At 42.8% G+C, this 26,667-nt stretch overlaps 1 protein-coding gene and 1 long non-coding RNA gene across 8 annotated transcripts in view; one reads left to right on the top strand and one right to left on the bottom strand.

The window, feature by feature from the left end:
- COL6A6 (collagen type VI alpha 6 chain) overlaps nt 1-26,667 on the top strand; it is a 177,466-nt gene that overhangs the window by 122,215 nt on the left and 28,584 nt on the right. For 6 of the 7 annotated variants that reach the window (XM_070072824.1, XM_070072827.1, XM_070072823.1 and 3 more), the window contains 9 exons: nt 634-696; nt 9,583-9,645; nt 13,145-13,207; nt 13,937-13,987; nt 16,399-16,434; nt 17,091-17,153; nt 22,598-22,660; nt 23,661-23,696; nt 23,812-23,848. In XM_070072824.1, coding sequence (XP_069928925.1) covers nt 634-696; nt 9,583-9,645; nt 13,145-13,207; nt 13,937-13,987; nt 16,399-16,434; nt 17,091-17,153; nt 22,598-22,660; nt 23,661-23,696; nt 23,812-23,848 — 475 coding nt within the window. Of the gene's footprint in view, nt 1-633; nt 697-9,582; nt 9,646-13,144; nt 13,208-13,936; nt 13,988-16,398; nt 16,435-17,090; nt 17,154-22,597; nt 22,661-23,660; nt 23,697-23,811; nt 23,849-24,627; nt 24,958-26,667 lie in introns of those variants that run through there. The other variant, XM_070072828.1, reaches the window with a different exon arrangement.
- On the bottom strand, nt 21,914-26,657 carry LOC138849392 (uncharacterized). Its single transcript, XR_011388210.1, has 3 exons — nt 26,380-26,657; nt 26,110-26,206; nt 21,914-22,776 (listed from the first exon to the last, which is right to left on the bottom strand). It is a non-coding gene; the product is annotated as an uncharacterized lncRNA (long non-coding RNA).

The raw sequence follows: 26,667 nt of genomic DNA, 5'->3' as shown, positions 1-26,667 counted from the left end.
TGGCCTATCCGAAGGCAGGAGCCAGGTGCTTCTCCTGGTCTCCCATGCGGGTGCAGGGCCCAAGCACTTGGGCCATCCTCCACTGCACTCCCGGGCCACAGCAGAGAGCTGGCCTGGAAGAGGGGCAACCGGGACTAGAACCCGGTGTGCCAGTGCCGCAAGGCAGAGGATTAGCCTACTGAGCCACGGCACCGGCCTAGATCTTATCTTACCACGTGCCCTATCTTGTTCAAGACCAGGTTTAGTATACTTGTTGAATAGAAAGCCTATAAAAATACTCCAGCTTCAGATTTTTATAATTAAGGATTTCTCTCTTTTTAACATAAGAAACAGGGATTTGGATCATGAAGATGTTTAGGATAATGAGAAAACAATTCTGAAGAACTCAACTGTGCAGTCTTTCCTCCAAGCCCTAGTCACTCGGACCATGAATGCCCAACCACCAGCATTTCCTGTTAGACCATGGAGTCCCCCACAAGATAAGGGAGACCTCAAAAGATCAAGACAGAATCAAAGACATTGTTGGAACTCTTTCTCCAATTTCTGTCTATGTGACTGACTTAGCGTTTCTGCCTTTAATATTCAAGTGTTTTCTTTTAGGAAGAAAATAATGCTTTAATTCTATGTGTTTAGGGCCGAAGAGGAGAGGCTGGTGTGAAAGGAGAAAAAGGAGATCTGGGAAGCAAAGGCCCCCAGGTAGGTAATGAAAACGTGTCTGTGGCTTTGACCTTGGTTCACGGCACCTGCCTTTGTGGTTACGCCCCACAGCGGGAGTTCTTGCCTGCTGTAAATGAGCAAAGTGTGTTAGGTTTGGCTTCAGTGCTCAATGTGGTGCCCACACCAAACCCTGGTCCCTCTTGCAGAGCAGGCTGTCCTGTCGGACACGTGGGGTGAGGATCATTTCAGGCTCTCGTCTGGGCTGCTCAGCCTCAGCTAAGAATTTCTCCTCTGTGTAACTCAGGTCAGGTCACTCCCCTGAGTCCATCCTCTCGGGAACTCACACAGCCCTACTAAAACTGTCTTCTGGAGCGCTCCTCAACCCGGCTGTGCGTGAGAATCTTCTGGAAGACTAAGAAACCATCTGCTACGGGGCCCGTGCCCGGAACACTTGAATCAGAATCCCCAGAAATGAGGCCAGGGTGTCAGTAATTTTGAATTCTCCCCCAGTGATTTTAACATATATTTTGGGCTACCAATTTCTGTCCAACGTCAGCACCTTCCCAACTTCAAAGCATGGAAGAATCTCCTAGAGAACTTAATAAAACGGATTCTGATCCAGGAGATCTGGGACAGAGCCTGGGACTCTGTACTTCCAAGCAGCACTCAAGAGACTGCCAATACTGGTGGTCTCTGGAACGGACTTCGAGTGGCCAAGCCTTACCTGACCTGGTCTTTGCCTTCCTGATATTACAGGATACAAGGGCACTTCCAAAGTTCATGGGAAATGGAGTTAAAGGTAAATTAATTATGGTGCAAAAGACTTGAAATCCATGTATGTGAGAGATTTGTCAAAAGGTTCGTGGGAAAATACACATTATGTAAAGACCATACACAGCATTCAACATTGTTTTTGCACCAAAATAAATGCATCCTTTTCACTCCATTTTCCGTGAGTTTTTAAAAAATATTCTCCTCTATTTACTTGTTTGGCTGTTTGCCCATTTCCCCTTCTGGAATATAAACTCCTTGAGAGCTAGGCTTTCGTATTGATTTACTGTACCCCAGAACAGCAGCACCTAGTACAAGCGGAGCTCAGCACATATTTGTATAACAAATTAAATGAATGAGACAGAGCTGAGAACTGCATTCACCACTAATTAGCATAAAAGGAATCCATGACTTTGTCTCCATTGGTTAAACTGGGCAGAGGCCCAACCCTGAAGTAGTTAACACTTATCATAATAGTTCAAAGCATATCAACTACTACTCATGAAGAATTTTCATTCCCAATTTTGATGAAGATCCACCTTAAAAAAGCATGAAAATGGTAGAACTAAATTAATGCAAACTATTTTGCATTCATACCCTGGAATCATCGAAAGCTTGATGGCATCGTAAATGGAGATGGGGGGGGGGGGGACGGGAAACAACAGCAGCAAATGCCAAGGACAACATACACCAGGTGATTAGCTCATCTGTTTATATGAAAGACTGAGATACCACTGGGTTGAAAGCTGAAGGTCTTGGTATTTCTCTCCCTCTGGAATCCAAAACTGTATCCAAGTAGCTGTTACTCAAATTTAAGTTTTCCATTGGCCCTGGAGCATACCTCTGTGAGTCCCCTCTAATCTCACTTTGGCCAGGATGGGCACAGTCATAAATCATTCAGTGTCTTGGCATTGCCAGCATTAGTCAAAAGGCACCACTTTTCTGTACTCTATCTCTTCCATTTATCTGGCTGCAAGCACACTTTTCTTTCTCTGCTTGCTTTTCATGAAATACCCTTGTCAACACACTGAAAAGACCATTTCAAAGACGTGCTGAATATTTGTGCTCAATCCATGATCAGTGAACTCTCAAAATTGTTTACAAAGGAAAACCAGAAAGGTAAACACAATTGGATATACAGGACAGTGTTATTCTTTAGTGGCTCTATAAATCCACTGTCATAGGCTTCATATCACTTCACTGCACACAAGGACCAGCCACTCTAGAAGAATAACACGAGTGCTTGCTATTTGTGGGCTGCAAAGTTTTGCTTTAGTTGCAGCTTTTAGAAAAAAGGGGGATGTGATTTGATTTCTGTTCACAGTGTTCTGAAGGCTCAGTAACTTACACAGTGTCAGGGGCACTCTGGATAAATCAGATGTGCTACTGCAGTCGGGTCTATGGCTATGCTACCAAGAAATACAGGTCTTCGCACAGTGAAAAAGAGGAGCGAGCTTTGAAGGGAAGAACATATCCTTTTGTTCTTTCTTTTGTTCCCTTCTTATTTGGTTTACCTCAAGGTCCTACCCCCAGTGTAACCAATGTCTAGAATAAGAATGGAAAATCAGATACAAAATACTAACTTCTATTGGAGTTATGAGTGTTCTATGTGTTTCTTGGTGAAACAGTCACTAATGGCACTCATGATATTGTTAAAGGAGAGGGCTGGTGTTGGTTCTTGCCCCACGTTGGCAATACTAGTGAGCAAAGCAGAAGCTTTACTGAGAGCAGGGAGCCTCCTGATGCAGCCATCAGGAGGCAAAACTCTGGGGCAAGAGTTGCCAGCACAGTTGGAACGTGCAGACTCTTTTATCACATAAAATGGCGCCAAAAATGGTGTGTAACTCTTTGATTGGCTAGTTTAAGAGATAAGAACTTTGTCTAATCAGTGGGGAAGAAAGGATCAGGGAAATACACACTTTTGATAGGTCTGTGCAGACAGGGGTTAATAGTCACTCAGGGAGATAGGGAGAGAAATTACTGCCAATCAGCAGCTAAGGGATAACAGCCAATCAGGGAGCCAGGATAGAATTTGTTGTCCAATCAGAAAACAGTGGGTCTTCTGGGGTTGGGGGGGGCATCATTGGGTTATCTTTAGCCCACACCTGGTTTTGCTAGGAATGAAACTAAGTGCTGTTAAAAGCCACCCCTAGGAGGGAGCAGACATTTTTCTTTTACTTTTGAAGGGACCTTGCTCCCTTGGTCCATTTTTAGCAGGGACTTTACCTAACTGCCTGTTAACCCATCTAACTCTCGCAGTGCTAAGGGAGGTTGGAGATGTTCAGTACAAATTTTGAGTATGCATCAAATGTCTGCTGTCTTCCTTATAAAGGATGCTAAGCGGTCAACAGCAGGAGCTGGAGTGAAACTGCCCGGGTGTGATTACTGACTTTGTACCTTACTAGCTGTGTGACTTGGGGAAATTTATTTAACCTTTCTGCCCCTCAGTGTTCTCCATGTAAAATCAGAAGAGCAGTAGTAGCGACCTCATTGGATTTTTTGTGAAAATGAAATGATTTAATATGTATTGGTGCTTAACACATCGCCAGCAATAGGAAACACTGGATAAATCCTTGTTTTTACTACTACATTGTGTCAACATTACCTAATTTAGTGGGACAGTTAATGCCCAAAGTATTAAGATCTTCATTTCGAGGAAGGCCTGATGGTTATATAACAATATACAATTGTTGAGTTTCATCGTTCTGTGTAATCAAAGTTGGATGATCCGTCAACTGTTCCTTTTACTCATCTGACGGACATTTCCTCTGTGCCTTCTGTGTGTCAAAATCTATCCTAGGATCAAAGGGTCACTCAGATCCAGATCCCAGCCTCAAGTACATCCAGTCTCATAGTAGAGACTCACACAGACAAGTAATTGAGATGTTATATACTGAATGTTAAAAGAGAAGTGTACCCAAGGTATAGTTATGGCAGAAAATGGTGAATTAGGTGAGGAAATGAATGGATTATGTTTTGCAGGATGAGACATTTTCCAGATAACCAAGGGAGAGGCAGGTGTTCAGGAAAAGGAAGCCTGGTACACAGATAGTAGAGCTGAGTTTGATGAACTATGTCTCATTCAACATGTTTAGAGCACAGGATGCATGGACAAGCATTAGAAGTCAAGGGTAAGGTTTATCTCAAGATTGGCCTTTTCTCAGGTATTTTGTGGTTTCTTTTGCATTAGCTAACTACTAGCTGGGATATTTGGTTTTTTTTTTCTCAGATTTAGCTCGTATCTCTTACAGAAGCTGAGTATTTAATCTCCACATTGCTTCCCAGCTTCATATTTGCTGGTTGGGAGTTTTTGCAAAGGTTTATCCTCATGCAAATAAAAATAAGTGGCAAGGATTACATGTGAGAAGAACCTGTACCTCTTGCCTCTGCCCTGTTTCATTCAACGTCAAGGAGTCCTTGACTATGTCCCCAACAGTTTATCCCAAATTCTATTGTAATCTCTTCTAATCAGAGGCTGTCTAAGGACAAGTTTTGTTTTGTTTTAAAGATTTATTTTATTTATTTATTTGAGAGGCAGAGCTACAGAGAGAGGGAGAGACAGAGAGAGAGCTCTTCCCTCTGCTGGTTCACTCCCCAAATGACTGCAATGGCTGGGGCTGAACCAAGCCAAAGCTAGGAGCCAGGAGCTTCATCCAGGTCTCCCACATGGGTGAGCAGACCCAAATACCTGGGCCAGCTTCTGATTTCCCAGGCACAGTAGTAGGGAGCTGGGTAGGAAGTAGAGCAGCCAGAACTCAAATGGGTGCTCATTTAGGACGCCAGCATCGCAGTGGTGGCTTAACCTGCACCACAACACTAGACCCAAGGACAAATGTTTTAAACATTTTAGCTCTAAACACCTCCATTCTCTCTTCACTTGGCACAACTTCCAAGGGATACATAACTCTCAACCCAAGTCCCTATATTGGGGGTTTGATCTGTCCCCCACCTCCTGCATTAAATTTGGAGATCCACATTTTTAGAACTCTGATCTGGACTGGCACATGGATGGTAACAGTTGAGAAATCCTGTCCCAAATACGCCTGTGGGACCAAGTTAGATTTAGTTTCAATTTTGTTTCATTCTCTTATTAACAGAATGATTTGGGGGCAAGTGCCTGGAGAACCAGTTTTTGATCAAACAGTTGGGTTAGTAATGTGTATCTAACTGTAGGGTTGTGAGGATTGAAGACTCTGTCACACAGCAAGGTATCTTGCACAGAACAAACCTGCAATAGAAGTCTGGCTGCTGTTTGAACAAAGCCAATGAGAATTTGACATCAAGCTGAAGCCCTTCCCCTATAACTGTTAGGTTTCGCTTTATACTGCAGAGTTATTCTTGATCTCAAGTCAAGGAAACCCCCTGATATCTTGGAGGAGACAGGGATGGTTTTCTCTTCCCTTTAGAAACCACCAGCATTCCCTACCCAGTGATCAGCATCAGAGTAGGTGACAATTCATCGATGCCCATTCACGCAGTCATAAGCCCAAGTGTGGTATTACATGGGATGCTTCACAGGAAGAATTGTGCTTTCTGATCTTCTGACAGCAAGATCTTGTAGCATCCATCCGCACACCCATCCATGCATGCCATCAAGACATCTTTTGTTTTGGAGGACCTTAAACATTGTGTTCTCATTTGTGCTTATGTGTGCTTGGGGTGATTATACATGAAATACTATCCCAGGAATCTGCAGCTGACGGAGTCCACTGTACCTGAGGGAAGAATGGAATGTAAGCTCCTAGGGAAAAGCTTTCGATTTATATCTTGTTATCAGGGACAATTAGAACTTCTCTACTTCCTCTATGTGAGTACATGAATACTTCGTATGGAAAACTAACAAATTGAAGACACTGCTTTATCTCTCTTGGGGATCACTCATGGGTAGGTGTCTGAAAATATGGTTGGATGGATGAGTCTTAGGCGTGACAATCCTGAGCTTTAAATTCCAGAGGATGTGCCCCTTCCTTCAGAAAGTGTACAGTGTAGTCCCTGGTGTCTCTAAAGAAAATGAGAAATGAATTAACAATCACATGCACAGTGCAGGAATGGGTGGGACCTAACACAGCTGGGTGTTCCAGTTTTCTTCCTGAAACAGTGATACTGTCTGTAATATTTTTGGAAGAGGATCATTGTGCCCCTCGTTAGAGGGCAAAATGGACCACCTAAAGAAATGATTTGTATGAGTATGGAAACGTTCAGACAAGAAACGTGGTGACTCAGAAGGTTTGATGTGCATGAACATAGAGCGATTGAAGTCGTGTCAGGAGATGAGGCAACAGAGGCATGCCATAATGAGATGCTCAAGGATCTCCCACAGCAAGTACACCTTAAACCTTATTCTGAAAGCTTGTTTTCTGGATTTTAGACAAGCAAGTGGGATGTACCATCAGCATGACATTTTAAATCACTCTGATGAAAGGGTGGGGAATGGATGGATTAGAGAAAGGCTGAGCTGATGTCAGCAAAGCCAAGAAGTTAGGAAGAATGCAAAAAGACTTGAAAGTGAGTGAAAGCAATGGTATGAAAGAGTTATGGACCCTTGGGACATTCGGATCTGGCTAAAAGGTCCATGGGAGTCTCACAGGCATGGAAAGCCATGACACGGTGGCAAAAAACAATCTAAATGAAAGATCCTGGTGAACAAGACCCCAGCAGAAGGAACAGGCCATCAAGGAGAGAGGTGCCTTTCTGTGAAGGGAGGAAAGAACCTCCACTGTGATATGGCCTTGACTAAACAAGTTCAGATTTGGTGAACTCAAGGGGCTTCCATAGCCTAGACAGCTCATAGCAAGAGTCTCGGGTGATTGCTGACGTCATAAATAAGAGTGCCAATTGTTAAATCAACAACGGGAGTCACTGGGTACATGCTCCCCACGTAGGATCTCTGTCCTTAATGTGTTTTACTATGAAACTTAAAAACAACATTACTAGTCGAATAATACCCTATACCTTGTGCGGTTGTGTGAGTACAGCCTGTTGAAATCCTTGCTTAGTATATACTAAGTTGATCTTCAGTATATGAAGGTAATTGAAAATGAATCTCGATGAAGGGTAGGATGGGAGAGGGAGTGAGAGAGGGGAGGGCCACAGGAGGCAGGGAGGTTGGGCAGGGGAAGCCACAACAATACAAAAGTTGCACTTTGTAAATTCACATTTATTAAATAAAAAAAAAACTATATAACAAACAAAAAAAGAAAAAAAAAGAACTTAATACTTTACCCTTTTAGTATTTTTTTATATTCTACTTAAAACTATTGGTTGAACTCTGTAATTAATACACAATTACTCTTAGGTGTTTAATTAATGCTATAACTAGTACTCAAATAGTATTTTACACTTTGTGTTTCTGTGTGGGTGCAAACTGTTGAAATCTTTACTTAATATATGCTAAATTGATCTTCTGTATATAAAGATAATTGAAAATTAATCTTGATGTGAATGGAAGGGGAGAGGGAGTGGGAGAGGGGAGTGTTGTGGGTGGGAGGGAAGTTATGGAGGGGGAAGCTATTGTAATCCATAAGCTGTACTTTGGAAATTTATGTTCATAAAATAAAATAAAATAAAATAAAGAAAGAGTTATGGAGGCAGAAGGGAGCTAGATTCTGTGGGACTCACAGCTGAGTGGTTTCAGTGGTAGGCTAGAAGGGGCCAGGATCTTCTGACTTGGTTTCCAGAGGAATAATTTGTGATTCCTTCAAGAAAAGAATATAAGGCTAAAAGCATGATTTAAGGTAAATATGGTTACTTCTGACAATTCCTGCAAGATAGCCAGTAGGCATTTTAATATATGATCTGGTGTTGGTGAGTGGTTTTGGCTGGAGGTGCATTTATTTATACTCCTCACATAGAAGTATCTTCGGAATTTTTGAGGGTGCCACTCAGGAAGTGGGGATGAATGGAGAACAGAGTCCTGGGGACATGGAAATTGAAGAGGCAAAAAGAAGGTAGCAGGTGGTGGGGGAGGGAGCAGTTTCTTTGGGGTTAAAGAGAGAAGACTAGAGAGAGCCAGGAAGACCATGGCAACTTGACATGCCAGAAGTTAATGGAAAGTAAGAATATGTGTTCAAACGTAAGTAAGATCAGGGCAGCCAAATGTCCACTGGGCTGCACATGAAGGCCATGGGAGTTAGCTCTGTGCAGAGGCAGAAGCGAAAGTTCAAAAAGAATGGATTGAGAGCTACCTATGGAGGTGAAGAAGCTGAGTCTTTCAACATGGAGAAGGGAGGGGAGCAGGGAGAGATTATCATTACCTTTCTTTTTCTTTTCTCTTTTTTGACAGGCAGAGTGGACAGTGAGAGAGAGAGAGAGACAGAGAGAAAGGTCTTCCTTTCCGTTGGTTCACCCTTCAATGGCCTCCTCGGCCAGTGCGCTGCGGCCGGCACATTGTGCTGATCCAAAGGCAGGAGCCAGGTGCTTCTCCTGGTCTCCCATGGGGTGCAGGGCCCAAACACTTGGGCCATCCTCCGCTACCTTCCTGGGCCACAGCAGAGAGCTGGCCTGGAAGAGGGGCAACCGGGACAGAATCCGGCGCCCCGACCGGGACTAGAACCCGGTGTGCCGGCACCGCAAGGCGGAGGATTAGCCTAGTGAGCCGTAGCGCTGGCCTCCATTTACTTTTCTAATGTAACACTGGGAAAGAAAAGTCTTTCAGAATATTTATCTTCTTTTAAATATTTTGGTATTACTGCTGATTGTTTTCAGTGAAGTCTCTTGAACTTTCCAATGTACAAATCATATTATTTGCAAGTAAAGATAAATTTGCCTTAAAAAAAAAACTTTCAAGCAAAGCAAGAGACCAGTAAGAATTAAGTTCAAGACAAATGTTATTTAGAATGCCTCTTTAAATGTTAGGCATTTTAGCAACATCTGCTGTAAGAGAAAAGCAATGAGAACTTGAAATCTCTTTGGAAGAGGAGACTCATAAGGACATGCAATCATCTAAGCGACATCTGGCATGAATTACTTTATTAATTTTCTTTTATTTACTGGTCTTTATTTGACAGCTGTGATACATTTTTCCAGAGCGGGAATCAAGGCGGCCATAGCTCTTGGCCCATCTGTGCTTCATTTTCCTCTTAGAAGAAACACAAAGGGCTTCAGGGAAAGTTGCTTTATGTTTTTGCTATATTTATAATCCTTGTTTCGTTTCAGGGGCCTCCAGGACCTGGAGGAGAAGCAGGGAACCAAGGCCGTTTGGGCAGCCAAGGAAATAAAGTAAGTCACATTCTTTAAACCCACCGGAGTAGATTTTCAACTCCAGAGAACTGCCTGGTTACATTGGCCAGAACCCTTTCAACACAAAAGGCGAACACATTTCATTGCCCCTAAGCTCTGGCTGGATTCTTAGAGAGCCAGCAACCTCTAAGGACATGGGTGTGGACCACAGTGAGGTCAGGGATTCCAGCTGAGCATAATCTCATGAGAGGCTACACCCAATCAGAACCGTAGGATCTCAGGGAATGAGGGCTTTTCTGGGACAGGCTTTCCTTTCTTTCACCCATGATCCCTCCCTCTTTCTCTTCTGTTCTCTTTCTTCCTTCCTCTCTTCCCACCATTCATACAAACGTTTGCTGAGCACATTTGAAGACCAAGCCACTGCATTGAGCATTCGGCTGGGCTGAAAAGCCAGCTACAGGAGGGCTGAGATCTTTGCTGAATTCAACAGGATGGTGCCTGGAGTGTGATAAGTGCTTAGGAAGCAGTTATTGACTGAATGAGCCCCTACGTGTATTGATGTTAAGTGCGACGTGAAATCAACCCCACAGACTTCAGAATATTTTTAAAACAATGATCTGGGATATGAAAGAAGCAGGGATAAGGAGCTAAAATAGATATTTAAACAACATTTATAGAGGTGTTCCTGGGTCAGGAGAAGCAGCTTCACAGAGGATACAGGCTAGGAGTGGGCCTCGGGAGATAAGAGTTTTGGCAAGCAGAAAAGGTAGCAGGGGAAGTTCAGTGAGGAGAAATGGTGTGACAGGAGATGTGGGCTTGGAAGATCCTGGGAGAAGGGTATCCTTGGAGAATGAAAAGTGATGCTAACTGGCCGGCAGAGACAGAGCAAGAGGGAAGGGGAGTTAGTTTTGCAATGGAGGACTGCTAGCTATGATGGAAGCCGGCAGCCGGGTGTTGCAAAGACAGTTTGTTGGTACAGATAAGAGAGGTGGATGACAAGGGTGAGCAGTCAAGAGCAGAAGATTTCCGTGGCATGCAGCATAGCAGTAATGGCCTGGAAGTGAGGGACTGGAACAGAGGCAGTGCTGCCCTCTCGCCCTGGACAAGGAGGCAGAGGAAGAGGAGTCAGCAGTGAGAATGTTTATCCAAGGGTGAGGAAGGGCGCATGGGTGGCAGACATCTTGGATGTACGAGGAGACTTCAAAATACTTGTGGAGAACTGGAATTAGAAGCTAATGTGCCTTTTCCACTTTTTGAAGACCTTTTGTATATGTGGAATGTATACTGCTCATGTGAGAGCAAGGCACATCTCAGAATATTAGACAGAATTGAGGGGCGGGTACACGGAAGTGGAGGGTCCTAGAAAGATGGAAGTGAGACTATGGAAGACACACAAGCAAGGCAGTTTGTGCCTAGGCAGATTATCATGACAGGTCTTCTGGATGTTCATGGAAAATGCATATTATGAAAAAAAACTTTACGGATTTCAACTTCTTGCACCAATATAAACTTATATTTTAATTTTGTTCGTCCATGGACTTTTTGAAGTTTCTTTGTATTAGTGAAGGTGATTTTTAAGGGAATAGGCAAGAATTTGGGAGGTAAGTACCCCAAAGCAAACCCAAATCCAAACTCCAGGGTGGACGAGACCTTCTAGGCTCCAAATACATGCCTACTTTACTCCATGAAGTTCAGGTTCCTAAGGAGGCCAGCAACCCAACAGTTAATCCTGGGCTCAATGCCTGGCTCCACCAATAACCAAGTATTTGTCCCTGGACAAGCCATATGGCTTTATTTCTCTGCCTTAAAAACAGATGTTCTCAAATTTCAGTGTATGAATCAGCTAAGAAGCTTATTTAAAAGTATTTATTTTGGGCCTGTAATCGAATGGGGCCCAGGATTTCCTTTTTTCACAAGAACCCCCAGGTGGTTGTGGGACAGGTGACTCCCAGACCATACTTTAAGGAGGTCTACCCTGGGGGCAAGCACTTGACCTAGCAACTAGGAAGCTGGCTGTGGGAGTGCCTGGGTTACTTATCTGCTTATAGCTCCTGACTCTGGCTTCAGTCCAGTCCCAGCAATCACTGGCATTTGGGGAGTTAATCAGGAGATGGAAGTGTTCTCTCTCTCTCTCTCTCTCTCTCTCTCTCTCTCTCTCTCTAATAAACAAATACAAGAATTAAAAAAGAATGACTATCATGAAAGCAAGTCATCGGGACAGATGAACTCTGCTCTCCTTTCATGGAACTCCATTCCGTTTCACCCTTAGACTAAGCTCAGTGCTGGTGAACATTGTCTGTCTGTCCTTCTGACACTTGTGTTACCTTTCTATTCCTAAAAAATATTTAACCACTCTCTATATCTTGGTATAGGCTGCACACACGTCCCCATTTTTCTTCCAAAGAGAACAGGGGAGAGGAGTGGAGAATACCTGACAGTGGAGAAACTTAACAAATGTTACATCAACCAGAGGTCAAGGTTAGCATCCATAGTGAGAAGCCATGTTAGTAGAACGTACCCTTGATATGATGTGATGAGAAAGGCAGTTTACCCTGCGGTCTCCTTCCCAGAACAAAGACTAACCCTGAGAAACACAGCAGACAAACCGCCCCAGAATGCCTGACCAATGCTCCCTAAAACTATATAGGTGATCAAACTAAGAAACCTCTGACGAATTTTTCCAATCTAGAAGAGGTCATGAGACAAGACTTGTGGTATCCTAGATGCAATCCTGGAACAGAAAAGCAATGTTAAGTAAAAACTAGGAAAATCCTAATAAAGTATGGTCTTTAGTGAACACAGTGAACCAATAATGATTCATTTGTAGGACAAATGTGCCCTATGAACATATGGGCAACTAACATAAAATAATATTAACAATAGGGAAAGCAGTTGGGAGGTATATAAGAACTACCTGGATTTTGTTCACAACATTTCTGTAAATCTGAAACTATTGCAATGTTAAGATTTTTATTTTGGGGGAAAAGGAGTTAACTTTCCTTTATAAACCATGTAAATGCTTCTATGAAACTGGACCTTGCTCAAAGTAATACTGAGATTGATTTATAACCCACAGTAGATGCTCTACTAGGCGGAAGTCAGATGCTACTGCCAGGGAAGCTGTGCTCCCTCGGTTATCTTGATTCACATTCAAATCCTTAAAACTAGGTTTAATCAATCTGCCATCTTTGCAGCAGCCAGATGATTTTCATAGCTCATGAGGGAAAACGATTATATTTTTTATTATTTTTTTTCTTAGCAGTACAGCTTCCTCTTTGACTCACGGTAAAAGATTTTCATGGCACTGGGTTGCTGAGATGGCAACTTGCACCAAACAATAAATCAGACTTGCTGAGGCTCCAGTTGTTGATGGAGGAGACCTTGCAGGCCAACAGCAGTGTTTCCAGAGTTGTCAGTTGTGTGACACACAGCACTGTCTTCCATTGTCATTGTGTGTGATACACATGGAGGCAGCTGGAGGTTGCCCTGGTGCCATCACTTCGGATTTAAGGACATATTTCCTTGTTCTGTTTAACAGGGAGAACCTGGAGATGTGGGAGAGAAAGGAGCTGTTGGCTTTCCTGGTCCTCGGGGCTTGCCGGTTTGTGTTTTATCACTACTTCTGATCTGGCCCTGGGAGTCTTAGAGTTCGATAGATGCCTGGTACAGTTCTTGAAGAGTTTAAAGCTACCATTGAAACTGAGCCTCATGGTTTTCTAGAATTTGAAAGAGGGGTTGTCTTCATCTTGGATTAAGTGGCAGTTTTCCCAAGGCAGCGATCCTCCAGGTACCAGACGTGGGCTGGGATGCTCTTGAAGACATATGGCAACAGGGACCAGTTGGTCTTTAGCATCCCCAGGAGCCTTCTGCAACATTTCCTCCCACCAGAACCACCTCAGCAGAAACCCACCCCAGGCTCCCCCAGCTGCTCAGAGCTCACAGTGCCCAGGCATTTAGGAGTACTTGCTTCTGTCTAGCAAACTAAAAATGAGTTAGAGTTAAGATATGAAAACACAAATGTTACCCAGAAGAGGGCAATATGGCAAGCTCCTGTTTTTAGGAGATTACTGTATGTCTCATATCTTCTCATTTAATCCCCATAACACTAGGAGCAGACATTATTTCCACTTTATGGATGAGAAGACTAAGGGACAGAATGCATTGTCTGTCTCTGTTAGATGGTTGCGTTTGGTGCTACTGCCACCAGGGGCTGCTTAAAGAGAAGAGCCTGTTTCCTAGCTTCTCCTAAACAGACCAGAAAAGCTGGCTATCTTGTCCTCTCTTTCGCCTGGAGTCTGGGATGTTCTGTAATGAACTGTTTTGTTTATAGGGTGATGATGGCAGTCCGGGCTATGGGCGTGTGGGAAGTAAAGGAGCAAAGGTAAGCCCATCTGCTAAAAGCCAGATATTTATTTTCTCATTGCTTGTTTTGTTTGCCATTTTAAGAGGGAAAAAGCACAAACTATAGCTGTCTTGGACCATTCTAAATATATATTTTTTAAAGATTTATTTGAAAGGAAGAGTTACAGAGGAGAGAGAGAGAGAGAGAGAGAGAGAGAGAGAGAGGTCTTCCATCCACTGGTTCACTCCCCAATTGGCCACAATGGCCAGAGCTGTGCTGATCTGAAGCCAGGAGCCAAGAGCTTCTTCCAGGTCTCCCATGAGGGTGCAGGGCCCCAAGGACTTGAGCCATCTTCTCCTGCTATCCCAGGCCACAGCAAAGAGCTAGATCAGAAGTGGAGCAGCCGGGACTTGAACCGGTGCCCATATGGGATGCCGGCACTGCAGGCAGCAGCTTTACCCATTACACCACAACGCCGGCCCTCAAAATATATTTTGTTCATTTATTTACTGATGTCCCATGAGGAATGTGGTGGAGGAGAAAAAAGTGTGATGGTTTAAGCTGCAAGCTACAATTTAAACTTGCAAATAGATTTTCTGGTTTTTGCAATGAAGTGTGGCTCAGGCCCAGGTCTGTGCTCACATCTGCTCAGGGGAGCATTCCAGAATGTATCTCCATCTTACTCTGCTGGCTTTGGCTTGTAGTGAGAGGATTTGCAGGATTTCTTAAAAATGCCTTGGGTTAGGTGGTAACTTAAAACTGTACATCAGAATGACAATTTTATATTTTCACTAAATATCTAAGCAGTTGGAAGTAAGATAAGTTCACCAAAACCAGTGATTTCTGTGTACCAACAGCAACTACAAAGAAACCATAATGAAAAGGGCTAAGTCATAATCACATAGTCCTCAAAAACACTATATAATTTATAGATAACCTTTCTGAGAATGTTTGCGCCTCTGTCAGAGAACTACTGAGATACAAAAGATAGCTTCAATAAGCAGAGAGGCTACCAAGTTCTCAGAAAATCTAAAATATTATAAATATTCCAAATGGAATCCCAATGGGAATGGTGAAAGAGATTTTCTGGAAGAATAAAAAAATCAATAAAATCTGAAACTTTTTGACAAATAAAGCTAATGAATGGGGAATTTCCAGTGACGTATTCATGAGAAGAGAAAATAATTAAAAACAACCTTAGAGGACAGTGTTGTGGTACATCAGGTTAAGCAGCCACTGGCAACACCAGTGTCCCATATGGGAGGACTGGTTGAGTTCTGGCTGCTCCATGTCCTGGCTGCTCCACTTCTGATACAGCTTCCTGCTAATACACCTAGGAAGGCAATGGAAGATGACCCAAGCGCTTGGGCCCCTGCCACTCATATGGGAGACCCAGATGGAGCTCCTGGCTTCAGCTTGGCACAGTCCTGGCTGTTGTGGGCATTTGGGGAGTGAACTAGTGAATGGAAGATATCTCTCTGTCTCTCCCTCTCTCTCTACCACTCTGCCTTTCAAATAAATAATTATAGTTTAAAAACAAACACAATATCTCTCACAAAAGTGTATCTTAGATAGCCAATGGCAATTGAATACTGGGCATCCTATAAAATTAATGTATATGAAATATAATTATGTATAAGTTATGTGGCAATCTCAAGTAAAAAATTGAGAAAATACTCAGGAAAAGCATCTATCCCAAATGTGACACAAGGAAATAGGACAAAATATGTATATAACTAATTCTGGATAGTGAAACTTGGGTAATCTTTCTTTTTTATGTTTAACAAGTTATTACTTATAATAAGCAGAAAATATACTTTATTTTCAATAAAATCTGTATTTTTCATCAAATAGGGATTAGTATACCTCTCCAATGATAGTCTTTGGCTAAAGTATGTAAACAGAGGACCCAAGAAGGAATACTCAAGTTTAGACTCCATGTAAGCCTCCCAGACTTCGCTTTGAACTCCTCTCTAAGGACTCAGATGTGCAAGCAAGTGATGACCTAGCCTGCTGTGTACACACAGGAGGAGGGAGCTGGCTTATGTTCCTCAACTGTGTACTTTTACCCAGTTAGTGTCTTGGTTTACCATGATATTTTGATGAAAGCAATAAATAGTTTAATTTAGAAGTTGGAGTTCCCATCTTTCCCAAATGGTTACTGTTTACAGTCCTTGACTCTTTCTGCTGAACTATGATTCTTTTTACTTTTTATTGGTTGAACTTTTTAGTTAGGGGAGTATCAATCCTTTGACTATAAAGTAAATTAAAACTATCTTAACTCGTAAAATGGTACAGAAAAGAAGGAGTTTGTTTCCAACAGTGCTGTTGTTCTAGCTCTCCTTGGTTCAGAGACACAAAAACAAATCAAGGCAGCAGTTGGATTATAGTCGATATAAAGCCACTTGAGCAATGTGAGCATGTATTAATCTCACTGTTGTCGATTACAGGGGCAAGAAGGCTTCCCCGGAGAAAGCGGACCTAAGGTATCTATGCTTCCCAGTCACTGGAGATCAGAAACACTCCTCAGGTTACAAAATTATCAGAGGCCACTAGAGGAGAAGTTGGTGCTAACCAATTAAACAAATTCCACCTCTGGGAGCATAAGGAAAGAAGGAATAGAGCTTTTTTGTTCTTTCAATTTTTAAGAACATTTTTTTAGAAGTGACAGACTTTTAAAAATATTTCTAGTTTCTTTTTTTTTATTCATAGGTAAAGAAAGATAATTCGTTGTTTTCCTTCTGAAATGCAAAGCAAACAAACGTTATCTGACTTCTCTTGGCTGGAGTCTTCCAATATATTTATAAATCTTCCAAGAGGAAGTCAGCAATGATACTCTCTACCTTATGGCTTCCCGTTTTTCTAGAAACATCTGCGAAACTCAGCGAAAGCTTCCGGAGATAAAGCGAAGGACACACTTTGTGTCTGCAGGGAGGCTGTGATCTGTCTGGGAAGACAGAAGTGAAACAAGGGTGCACTGTGCATTGTAGAGAGCCATACAAATGAACAGAGAAGAAAGTACTGCATAGAAGAGAAAAGTGTCTGACAAATGGATTCATGTTGGAATCCATTTAAGAACATGAATCTCAGAGGGGTGTATTTGATTTTTAATAACTACTTTTATTTTAATTAACTTACCCAGGGGGAGATTGGGGACCCTGGTAGTCCAGGAGAGCCGGGGCCCAAGGGAGCCAGGGGCAACACGGTAAGTGTTTTACATTCCTGTTGCACTTGTGATCATGTCAACCATCCCTTGTTTCCTTAGAAGTGTCAAATGTGTGTACTGTTCTCTTAAGACAAATTTGGGAAAGGGCTATGGCTATCCTACTCGAGGCTCATAATGCCGATGAGAAGGCAATGAACTATTTGCTTTTAGAGAACAAGTTCACCTGTTCTGGAAGCCAAGGTCCCATTCTTACCACTAGAAACATAGTTTAAAAAAAAAATCATTGTGATGCATAACAGATTTTGCACTTCTAAAATATCATGAGTTTAATCCTGTCTCCCTGACAGGTCCTCAGTATTAAGGTTTCGTTAAACTAAATTTAATAAGGCATGTGATGAAAAGTCCTCTCCTTATTTAGCTCGAGTTGATAGCTCTTGAGCTTTGTGAGAAAGTCTCCATCTACTAAGTACTTGTATCTGATTATGCCTTCTCTATTCTGTGGGGAACTGACATCTGTGCAATGCTTGGATCACAGGGAATAAACACAAGCTTGTGGTTCATCTCATCAGCTTGTCTTGGGTAGAGAGATGAGAAAGGATTTTTTGCATTTGCTGAGTTTTTTTTAATACATCTTAGACTGTGTAAATGATATGACTCACTTTTCTTCAGAATAGCACCCATCAGGTGAATTGATCTTAATACAATGTTAATTAGCAAGAATAAAGATGTCTAATGAAAACTGACACTTGGAAGGTTTTCCAGGTTTGGCTTCATGTGAATTTTACTTTGATCTAGTTTTGTTTTGTTTGGTTTTTGCTGCAAGCTGTCACTAGAACTTTATGTATAGAGATTATTTATGTAGATGTTAGGGGTACGAAAGTGGAGAGCCTTCTCTTCTCTCCCTCCCCTTCTTCCCAAGAGAACTGCTCCCCAGCTGTAGTTAGTTTCCTCAAGCATGTTTTTGAATGGGTGTTCTTTAATATTATACTCTCAAAACAATCCAAATAGAAAAACCATTGGAAAAGACTTCCAAATTAATCCAGATGTCATCTGCATTGAAATACCTCTGGATCATTTCCCTTCTTAATGAAGTGTTTTAACCATAGATGTTGTTGGAAGCATGCTAACAAGTTCATCTATTTGTTCAAGTTCCTCCCCCCAGTGAACATCAATTTTTTAAAAAAAATGGTAATAAACTAATGAGAAACATAAACCTTTTCTCTTGCCATTGGAAATGTCTGAATTCTTTTTTGTTCTCCATAGAGGATAGCTTATCATGATTCGCAGCTTGTTTACTTCACTTACCCAGCTGCTTTTTCAACTTTTCATGAGTATTTCTGGATTTGGAGTTCACATTTAGACATTGACAAATTCTGGGTTTCACCCTGAATGAGCTGAAGTGTTTGCTGCATGATTTTGCTAAAACTTTGCCTTCAATTCTGAGTGCTGCTTCAGCTCCCTTGAAATGATTATATTCCTCGTTTAAGTCCTCTAAATCTTCACCTTGATTTTCATCCCGTATGGCAGTGCTGCTCTGTGCCCCAGCTGCTTCACTTCCTGTACAGCTGCCAGCTAAGGCTCCTGGGCAGGCAGCAGAAGACCAGGACAGAGCTCCTGCCTGGCCCCGCCCTGGTTGGCATAGCCATTCCGGGAGTGAACCAGTTCATGGAAGATCTCTTTCCTCTCTCTCTCTCCCCTCCCCTTCCTTTCTCTCCCCTCCCCTCCCCTCCCCTCCTCTCCTCTCCTCTCCTCTCCTCCTCCTTCTCCTCTTCTTCTCTCCTCCTCTTCTCTCCTCTCTTCTCCTTTCTTCTCTTTTCTCTTCTCTTCTCTTCTCTTCTCTTCTCTTCTCTTCTCTTCTCTTCTCTTCTCTTCTCTTCTCTTCTCTTCTCTTCTCTTCTCTTCTCTCCCACTCTGCACCCACGTGGAAGACCCAGATGTAGCTCCTGGCTCCTAGCTTTGGCCTGGGCTAGCCTGACTATTGTGGACATTTGGGGAGTGAGCCAGAGGATGGGACATCCATCAGTCAATCAACCAATCAACCAATCTTTCTCACTACCTTTTAAGTAGATGAAAATAAGTATTTGTTTAGATGTTGATGACTTGCCTTTATGGCCCACGCTGCGGCTCAATAGGCTAATCCTCCACCTGCGGCGCCGGCACCACGGGTTCTAGTCCCGGTCAGGGTGCCGGATTCTGTCCCAGTTGCCCCTCTTCCTGTTCAGCTCTCTGCTATGGCCCGGGAGTGCAGTGGAGGATGGCCCAAGTGCTTGGGCCCTGCACCCACATGGGAGACCAATGGCGCGCCGGCCACAGCAGCCATTGGAGGGTGAACCAACGGCAAAAGGAAGACCTTTCTCTCTGTCTCTCTCTCACTGTCCACTCTGCCTGTCAAAAAAAAAAAAAAATAGATGTTGTTGATTTGCCTTTAGTAATTTGCCATCTGTCTAGATCCCCTCTGAAGATATTAAGATACAGTGTGGATTCTGTCAAATCTGACCGTGACCCTGAGCCTTCTGATCTGGTTTCCCACTTTACCTGGCACCCAGCTGCCATGCTGCAATCCCCCCACCTCCACCTGGGTGTTCCCTTTGTGCGTCTCCTCTGTGTGTGGTCTCTGCTTCTCATTCCCAATCCCAGATTCTTGTGGGATTTCTCCCTTGTTTCATGGAAAACTCATTCAGTAACTTGCTTAGAAGGAATTAAAGTCCTTTTTTCTTTTTAACAGCTACCACCTGAAAATGGCTTTATTCTACTTTCTTTTTTTTTTAAGGATTTATTTATTTATTTGAAAGTCAGAGTTACACAGAGAGAGGAGGAGAGGCAGAGAGAGAAAGAGAGAGAGAGAGAGTTTTCCATCTGCTGGTTCACTCCCCAGTTGGCCTCAACGGCCAGAGCTACGCTGATCCGAAGTCAGGAGCCAGGAGCTTCTTCTGTGTCTCCCACACAGGTGCAGGGGCCCAAGGACTTGAGCCATCTTCTCCTGCTTTCCCAGGCCACAGCAGAGAGCTGGATCAGAAGTGGAGCAGCCGAGACTCGAACCAGTGCCCATATGGGATGCCGGCACTGCAGGCAGCAGCTTTACCCACTATGCCACAGCACCAACCCCACTTTATTCTACTTTTAAATGTAGTGGCTACTATATGTACATCTCTGGGCTGGAGTGAACTGAGAATTTTGTCATGGCTCCATCATTTCTAGTGGCTTTTGTTGCTTTGGGAAGTCCAAAGTCATTCTGATTCCTGGTCTTTTGTATGTGACTCAAGTTCCCTCCATGGGATCTTACTGAATCATGTCTCTGTCCATAGTCTTTTAATATTTTATGGTTTTTAAGACTTTTTATTCCATTTTCCTGGGCAGTAGGCAGGCCTCTTGAGCCTGGAGGTGTGTGTCCTTCCATTCAGAGAAGTGTTCAGTAATCACATTGGTGATTTCTTCCTCTGTTTTCTATATTCCCTGCATTTGAAATACCTATTATTTGGTTATTAATATAATCCTTTAACTTTCTTGTATCTCCTATTTTCTGGTTCCTTAGTTGCTTTCTACTTTCTGGAAGAGTTGGACTTGATCTTATGATGTTTATCTCAGACCTTAATTTTTAAGAGCTTGTTTTGGCTCTCTGAATGTTCCTTATTTACAGTATACTATTCTTGTTTCATGGGTGCAACAGCTATCTGGGCTATAAGCTAGTATTTTTGTTGTCTTTGCCCATCATAGTCTGTTTCCTGCCATTTTCTTTCCTATTTTGATTTGTTTCTCATATGGCTCAGGAATGCACCACCTCCTTTTTAAGAACTGAGATCAAAAGAAAGACTGGGCGTCCTGAGGACAGGAGTGGGGTTTCAACTCTAAGTTTCTCTTATGGAGAGTGATCTGGCGGAACTCTTTATTGGCACTGCAGTATCAGTGCCTTTGGGTCTTCTTTGTCTAGTCAGCTTCCCCTGGAAAACAAATCTTATCTACATCCTTCCTGGAGAGTAAGGGCTGGTTGTCAGCCCTCAAGGCACCCATTGCAGCACAGCACCCCTGGCCCCAGCTCTGCCCAGAGTCACATCTCAGTTTCTCCTCTGTTTGTTGGGCCATTTGCCCAGCTGTTGAGAATACAGAGGTCTGGAAACTCCTACGGTGATTTTCAAGGAAACCTCCTAATGTAGCCTCTTTCTTTTTACCTTTACTTCTGGAGGGACGTGGTGTTGCCAGATCCACAGGCTGCTGGGAATGTGTGATAAAAAACACATTTGCTCTTGGATTTGCTGACTGCTGGCACCGAGTTCAGCTTTCTCAGGCCTGCTAAGTCATTTAACACAAACGCCTTTACTTTCCAGCCTCCAAAATCTTACAGCAATTGTGTCCTTCTTCTTTCTTCCCATCATTGGTTCTTGCCTTTTTGAAAAAAAATCTATCATTTTAGTAAGATACAGAAAAGGAACAAAAAAGTAAATGCGTGTATTCAATCTGCCATTTTTTCCCTTGGAGGTTACCTATATCTTTCAAATAACATATTGTCAGTAAGTTAATTTTTCTTCTTGCATCCCACCTAGCATATTGTCAACATCATTGGTATACTCAGAGGACATCAGAAATAATTTCCTATTCCCTAGGCAATGCTATAACAAATTAAGTCGACGTCAGACAACTTCGTTTTGTGTTCCTGTAGAGGTTGTAAATCCAGTGGCATTTTGAATGAAGAAAAGAATGTAAACTCAATTTCTAAACTAGATTCTAGCTTTCTCTGTGATCAACTGTATTGCTGAATGCATATGGGCAATTTGTGGAACACAGCGAGCAGATAACAAGAGCTGTGTATATGACTGCAGCTGTTCACGTGTCATTACAGATGTGCCCTGCCAAAAATTGTTCCTGTTGTCATTTTAAGGGTTTTCGTATTTTATATCCTAGATTTCTTGTTATTTTGTTAGTCACCTGCAATCTCATTTAGAGAAAAGTTTATCCCTTGACTCAATAATTCTATACCTAGTCCTCTTCCTTAATAATCAGAAATGAGTGTGTAACTTTATACTAGCATTGCAGCACTAACAAACCTAAATGCCAATGATAAGGGATTGATTAGATTATTCGTGGACCACCACTGTAATGGAATACTATGTAGCCATGGAAAATGATTTTGCAAAAGAACGTGTAGTAACATGAAAATATAGCCAGAGATAGGTCTTTAGTTTAAGAGGCAACAGGAAAAAGCATGATAAAGAATAATTTTTTCAAAAATGAATGTAAATCTTCATACATAAAACAATAAGAAAAGGCATCAAAGTGTTAAGGAGGATTTTGGGGGGAAGAAGAGGTTGCTGGAAATTTTTTCCTTTTGGTGTTTTTTGGGACTCTTTCAATTTTCCAGAGTTAAAGTGAACCTTTCACTTTTGAATTTTCATCTTTGAAATTTAAATGTTTTCATCTGAATTTAAAAGATAAACATACTCATATGTATGCATATATATAATTTTTAAATAAACGCATTCTTCTTTGAGGTATCTGCTGGGCTTCCAGGAGAGCCAGGATCCCCGGGGGAGCCGGGACCTCCAGGACGCAAGGTGGGTGGGAAAGCTACAAACCCTTTTCCACTTACAAAGCCAGTGCGTGGGACCTTCATAGTTCAAATGTGCCTGCTTCCACCTCTGCTGCCTTGCCACTATTTTTACTGTTTCACCTGTGCAGAGAGAAAAGTTGTTGATTATATAAGAAATGGAAAGTATTATATTAAAAGGAGATTTCTCAGTCATCAGCGAATTTTAGTTATCTGTCCAATCACTTCCCTCTTCCTGCATTGAACATGTTACTAGTGAATGAATGCAAGTGAGAGGAAATTAACAAATAATGGCTGTGATCAACGTTGCATTCACACAGAATTTATTTGCTTCTGGAGTTTGGGTCACTCTCCATTGCATTTTCCCATGTGTCTCTCTTTGAGAGTAGCCAGACTCCTCCAAAGAATGGGTTGAACACATGAAATGAAAACCAGTTCTGCTTCGTTCTTTCTGTCCCCACTCAGGCAGGCACATATATTCCCTGTTGGAAGAGTGAGAATAAGTCTTCCAGCTGCTCAATTTGAGTCTGTCCCTTTGTTGTCATGGTGATGGGAGTAGAAGAAGGCTCAGCTCCGGCTGCTGCCCCAGCCCAAGCAAAGGATGGGGGCTGAAGAAGCCACAAGGAGGGGCAGCTGCACACAGGTGGTTCAGCCTGAGCTAGTTCTGAGCCGTGAGCCTACTCCTAAGCTCTGCAGTACCAGGGTCAAGTTACCAGTTCCATCCCTAGATTCTAGACCATCTTTGTTGCCTAGAGCTACAGCCAGAGGAAAGTAGCTTGTGGGAGCTTGTGGGCCCCAAGCTTGTTGCTGATGGTTCACTTTGACCCCCTCTGTGTGTTACTGCTAAGTAGACAATGAGTGTTCTTGCCTGTATTCTTTGAGAACAAAATCCTTAAAAAATTATAGCTTTGCTAGGGCAGGCTTGCTGCACATTCTGGCAACTGATGTGTGTGTGTGTGTGTGTGTGTAGCAGTAAAATCACATTATGTTTTCTTCTGTTTTTCTAGGGTGTGAAAGGGGCCAGAGGCTTGGCGCCATTTTCCGTATGTACCTCCTGACTCCAGCAGAGATGTCCTGAACCCTCCATGACGTGCGTTTGTTTTAAACACAGGACCTAGCAGCCTGTCAGTTAATTCTTGCCTTCTTTTTGAACTGCAGGTGTGTGAGCTCATCCAGTATGTGCGGGACCACAGTCGTAAGTACCCTGCCGGACAGCAATCTCCCAAGTTGTCAGCATCCAGAAAAAAAGCCAGGAGCTCTGCACTCAGGATTGGGAAGACGTAGCAGCCAATTTCTTAAAATGAGAGCTGTTACTGCGTATATTTTGAGCCAGCATAGACTGGTGACTATTAGCTCCCTCTCAGGCTGCCAGTGTGTCTGTGGGGACCTATTCCAAGTACTGAGCAATGCAATAGAGCTGGTGCTTTTAATCCGCAGAACACTGAGATCCCCAATGATTAAATAAACATCAGAGAGTCACATTCAACTTTTTCAAAACCATTATGAATGCCTGATTGTAACTGACACACTTTGAACTCACCTAGTGTGAAGGAGGCTACGGTAACAGGGTGTCCTGGTGGGCGGGAGTCCTGCCTTTGGTTTACTGTTTAGTACGTCTTTCCTTTCCAGGAAAGATCTGTTTGCTTTTGGGTGGACTGATTGATTTACTCCTAAAAAAAATCAACAATATTCACTATGCCAACACTCTCTGTCTCTCTCTTTTTCAAAATGTTAAAACCAAAATCTATTTTGATTTGGCAGATGTTCTTTTTGAATTTTTAAGACCCTTTCAGCAGGCTTTTCTGTTAAAGCATCATTAGCGCCATCAAAAGCATTCCCTGTAGGAGATTAAGACTATTTCAAATAAACAATTTCTTTTAAAAAATATTTATTTAAAATAAAGTCAGTTACACAGAGAGAGAAGAGGTACAAAGAAACAGAGAGAAGTCTTCCGTCTGTTGGGTCACTCCCCAGTTGGCCGCAATGGCCAGAGCTGCGCCAATCTGAAGCCAGGAGCCAGGAGCTTCTTCCGGGTCTCCCATGTGGGTGCAGGGGCCCAAGGACTTGGGCCATCTTCTACTGCTATCCGAGGCCACAGCAGAGAGCTGGATCGGAAGTGGAGCAGCTGGGTCTCGAACCGACGCCCATATGGGATGCCAGCGCTTCAGGCCAGGGTGTTAACCTGCTGAGCCACAGCACCAACCCCATCAAATAAAATATTTCTTTAGAGAGAAAAAAAAATACTATTTCATGTCTGTCTACTATTTCATGTGCGTAAGTTCCCAAGTAAACAATAGGCCTGAAAGGAAGCATTGACAGTTCTGTGAATGCATTTTGGAGGAGAAAATAGACAAACTTGAGCCCAATTCTGTAGATAGCATTAGCCTCAAAGGGAGATTTCTCTTTTCTAATTTTTATTTATTCAAAAGGCAGAGAGAGTGAGCAAGCCCACTTCCATCTGCTGGTTCACTCCCCAAAAGCCAGGGCTGGGACAGGCCGAAGTCTGGAGCTTGAACTCCATCCAGGTCTCCCATCTGGGTGGCAGGGACCCAGCTGTTTTATTCATTGCCTGCTGCCTCCCAGTAGGCATGACCATTAGTAGGAATCTGGATTGGGGAGCAGAGATGGGACTGCATCCCAAGGACTCCAATATGGGATGCTGATGTCCCAGGAAACAGCTTAACTGTTGTGCAAATGCCTATCCTAATATAGACTTTAAAAACCTTTGAATGCCAAGTCGACTGGAATTCTGCTATTTGGTAGCAGTGTGGAACCTCTTAATGTACACGTGAAGATTGGGTGTTGTAGGGTTGATTTGGGGCAGTAGATCTTCTGGGATAGGAACACTATGTACTGTAATGACTGAAAGGCAGGTCCAAGTGTGATGGGGCCCAATCTTTTAAAAAAGAGAAGGGTTCAATACAAAGTTATAAATCCAAAGTAGGAAAGCCTCACAACCAAGAACATCTGCATGTTTTAGGAAAGCACGTGAACAACACAGCTGGTTCCTTGCAGGCAGGGCTGTGTGAGGGCCTGAGCAGGTGCGAGCCCCCGAGCCACGTGATCCAACAGGATTCTCTGTTGGGTGTTAACCACTGCACTGTCCCCGCAGCCACCAGCCCAGAGGGCTGCAAGCTCTTGAACTGTGGCTGGTGCCTCTGAAAGAAACTGCGTTCTTCATTTCATTTTAATGAAAATGGCTGCATGTGGCACATGGCTGCCATGGTGGACAGGGTTCCTTTGCTGGAGAGTAAATGCACTGCTGATATTGATATGGTATGTAAACATGCACTACACAGGTTGAACGTCCCTAATCCAAGTATGTGAAACCTGAAGGCTCCAAATTATAAAGCTTCATCACCGAGGTGACATCACAAGTAGAAAATTCTGTACCCGACATCACGTGACAAGTCAAAGTCACAACATAAGTGAACTAAAAATATTGTATAAAATTACCTTTAGGCTATGTGTGTAAGATGAAACAAAAATAAATTTTAGACTTGGGTCTCCTCCACACGATATCTCCATATGCATATGCAAATATTAACAAAATCTGAAAAAAATTCAAAAGCCAATGCCAGTCATTGCAGATAAGGAATATTCAATTTGTATAAACATATTCTATAGATAGCCATAGATACTTTTATGTGTGTGAATATAAAATTGATAGCTATAGATGTATGCATGGGGAAAACTGAGAGGAAAGGGAGGTTAGGATGTTCTTACCTGGCCACATGCAGTGCCTTCCCCTACAAAAATGTTCTCATCCAGGCAGTTCTTTGCTCTGAGTCTGCTGCAGCTGCTAATTCATGATTATCTGTTTTTCCACTTCTTCTCCCACCCCCTGCCCTGAAGAAAGAATAAGGCTAAGTTCTGTCTGCATTTTCTCTAAACTCTGTTGCCTTGATTTCTGAGTCGTCTTCCAAGAGCAGGCAGTGCAGAACCTCCCTGCCATGATTTTCCTACACAATGCGGAGCTCTGTTCTCCTCCCAAACAATAACCCAGTCTCCTTT

The sequence above is a fragment of the Oryctolagus cuniculus genome, chromosome 4 (genome assembly GCF_964237555.1).
Source record: "Oryctolagus cuniculus chromosome 4, mOryCun1.1, whole genome shotgun sequence".
NCBI lineage: Eukaryota > Metazoa > Chordata > Mammalia > Lagomorpha > Leporidae > Oryctolagus > Oryctolagus cuniculus.
Note: the sequence above shows the minus strand (reverse complement) of the source record. Positions and strands in the feature narration are given on the sequence as shown.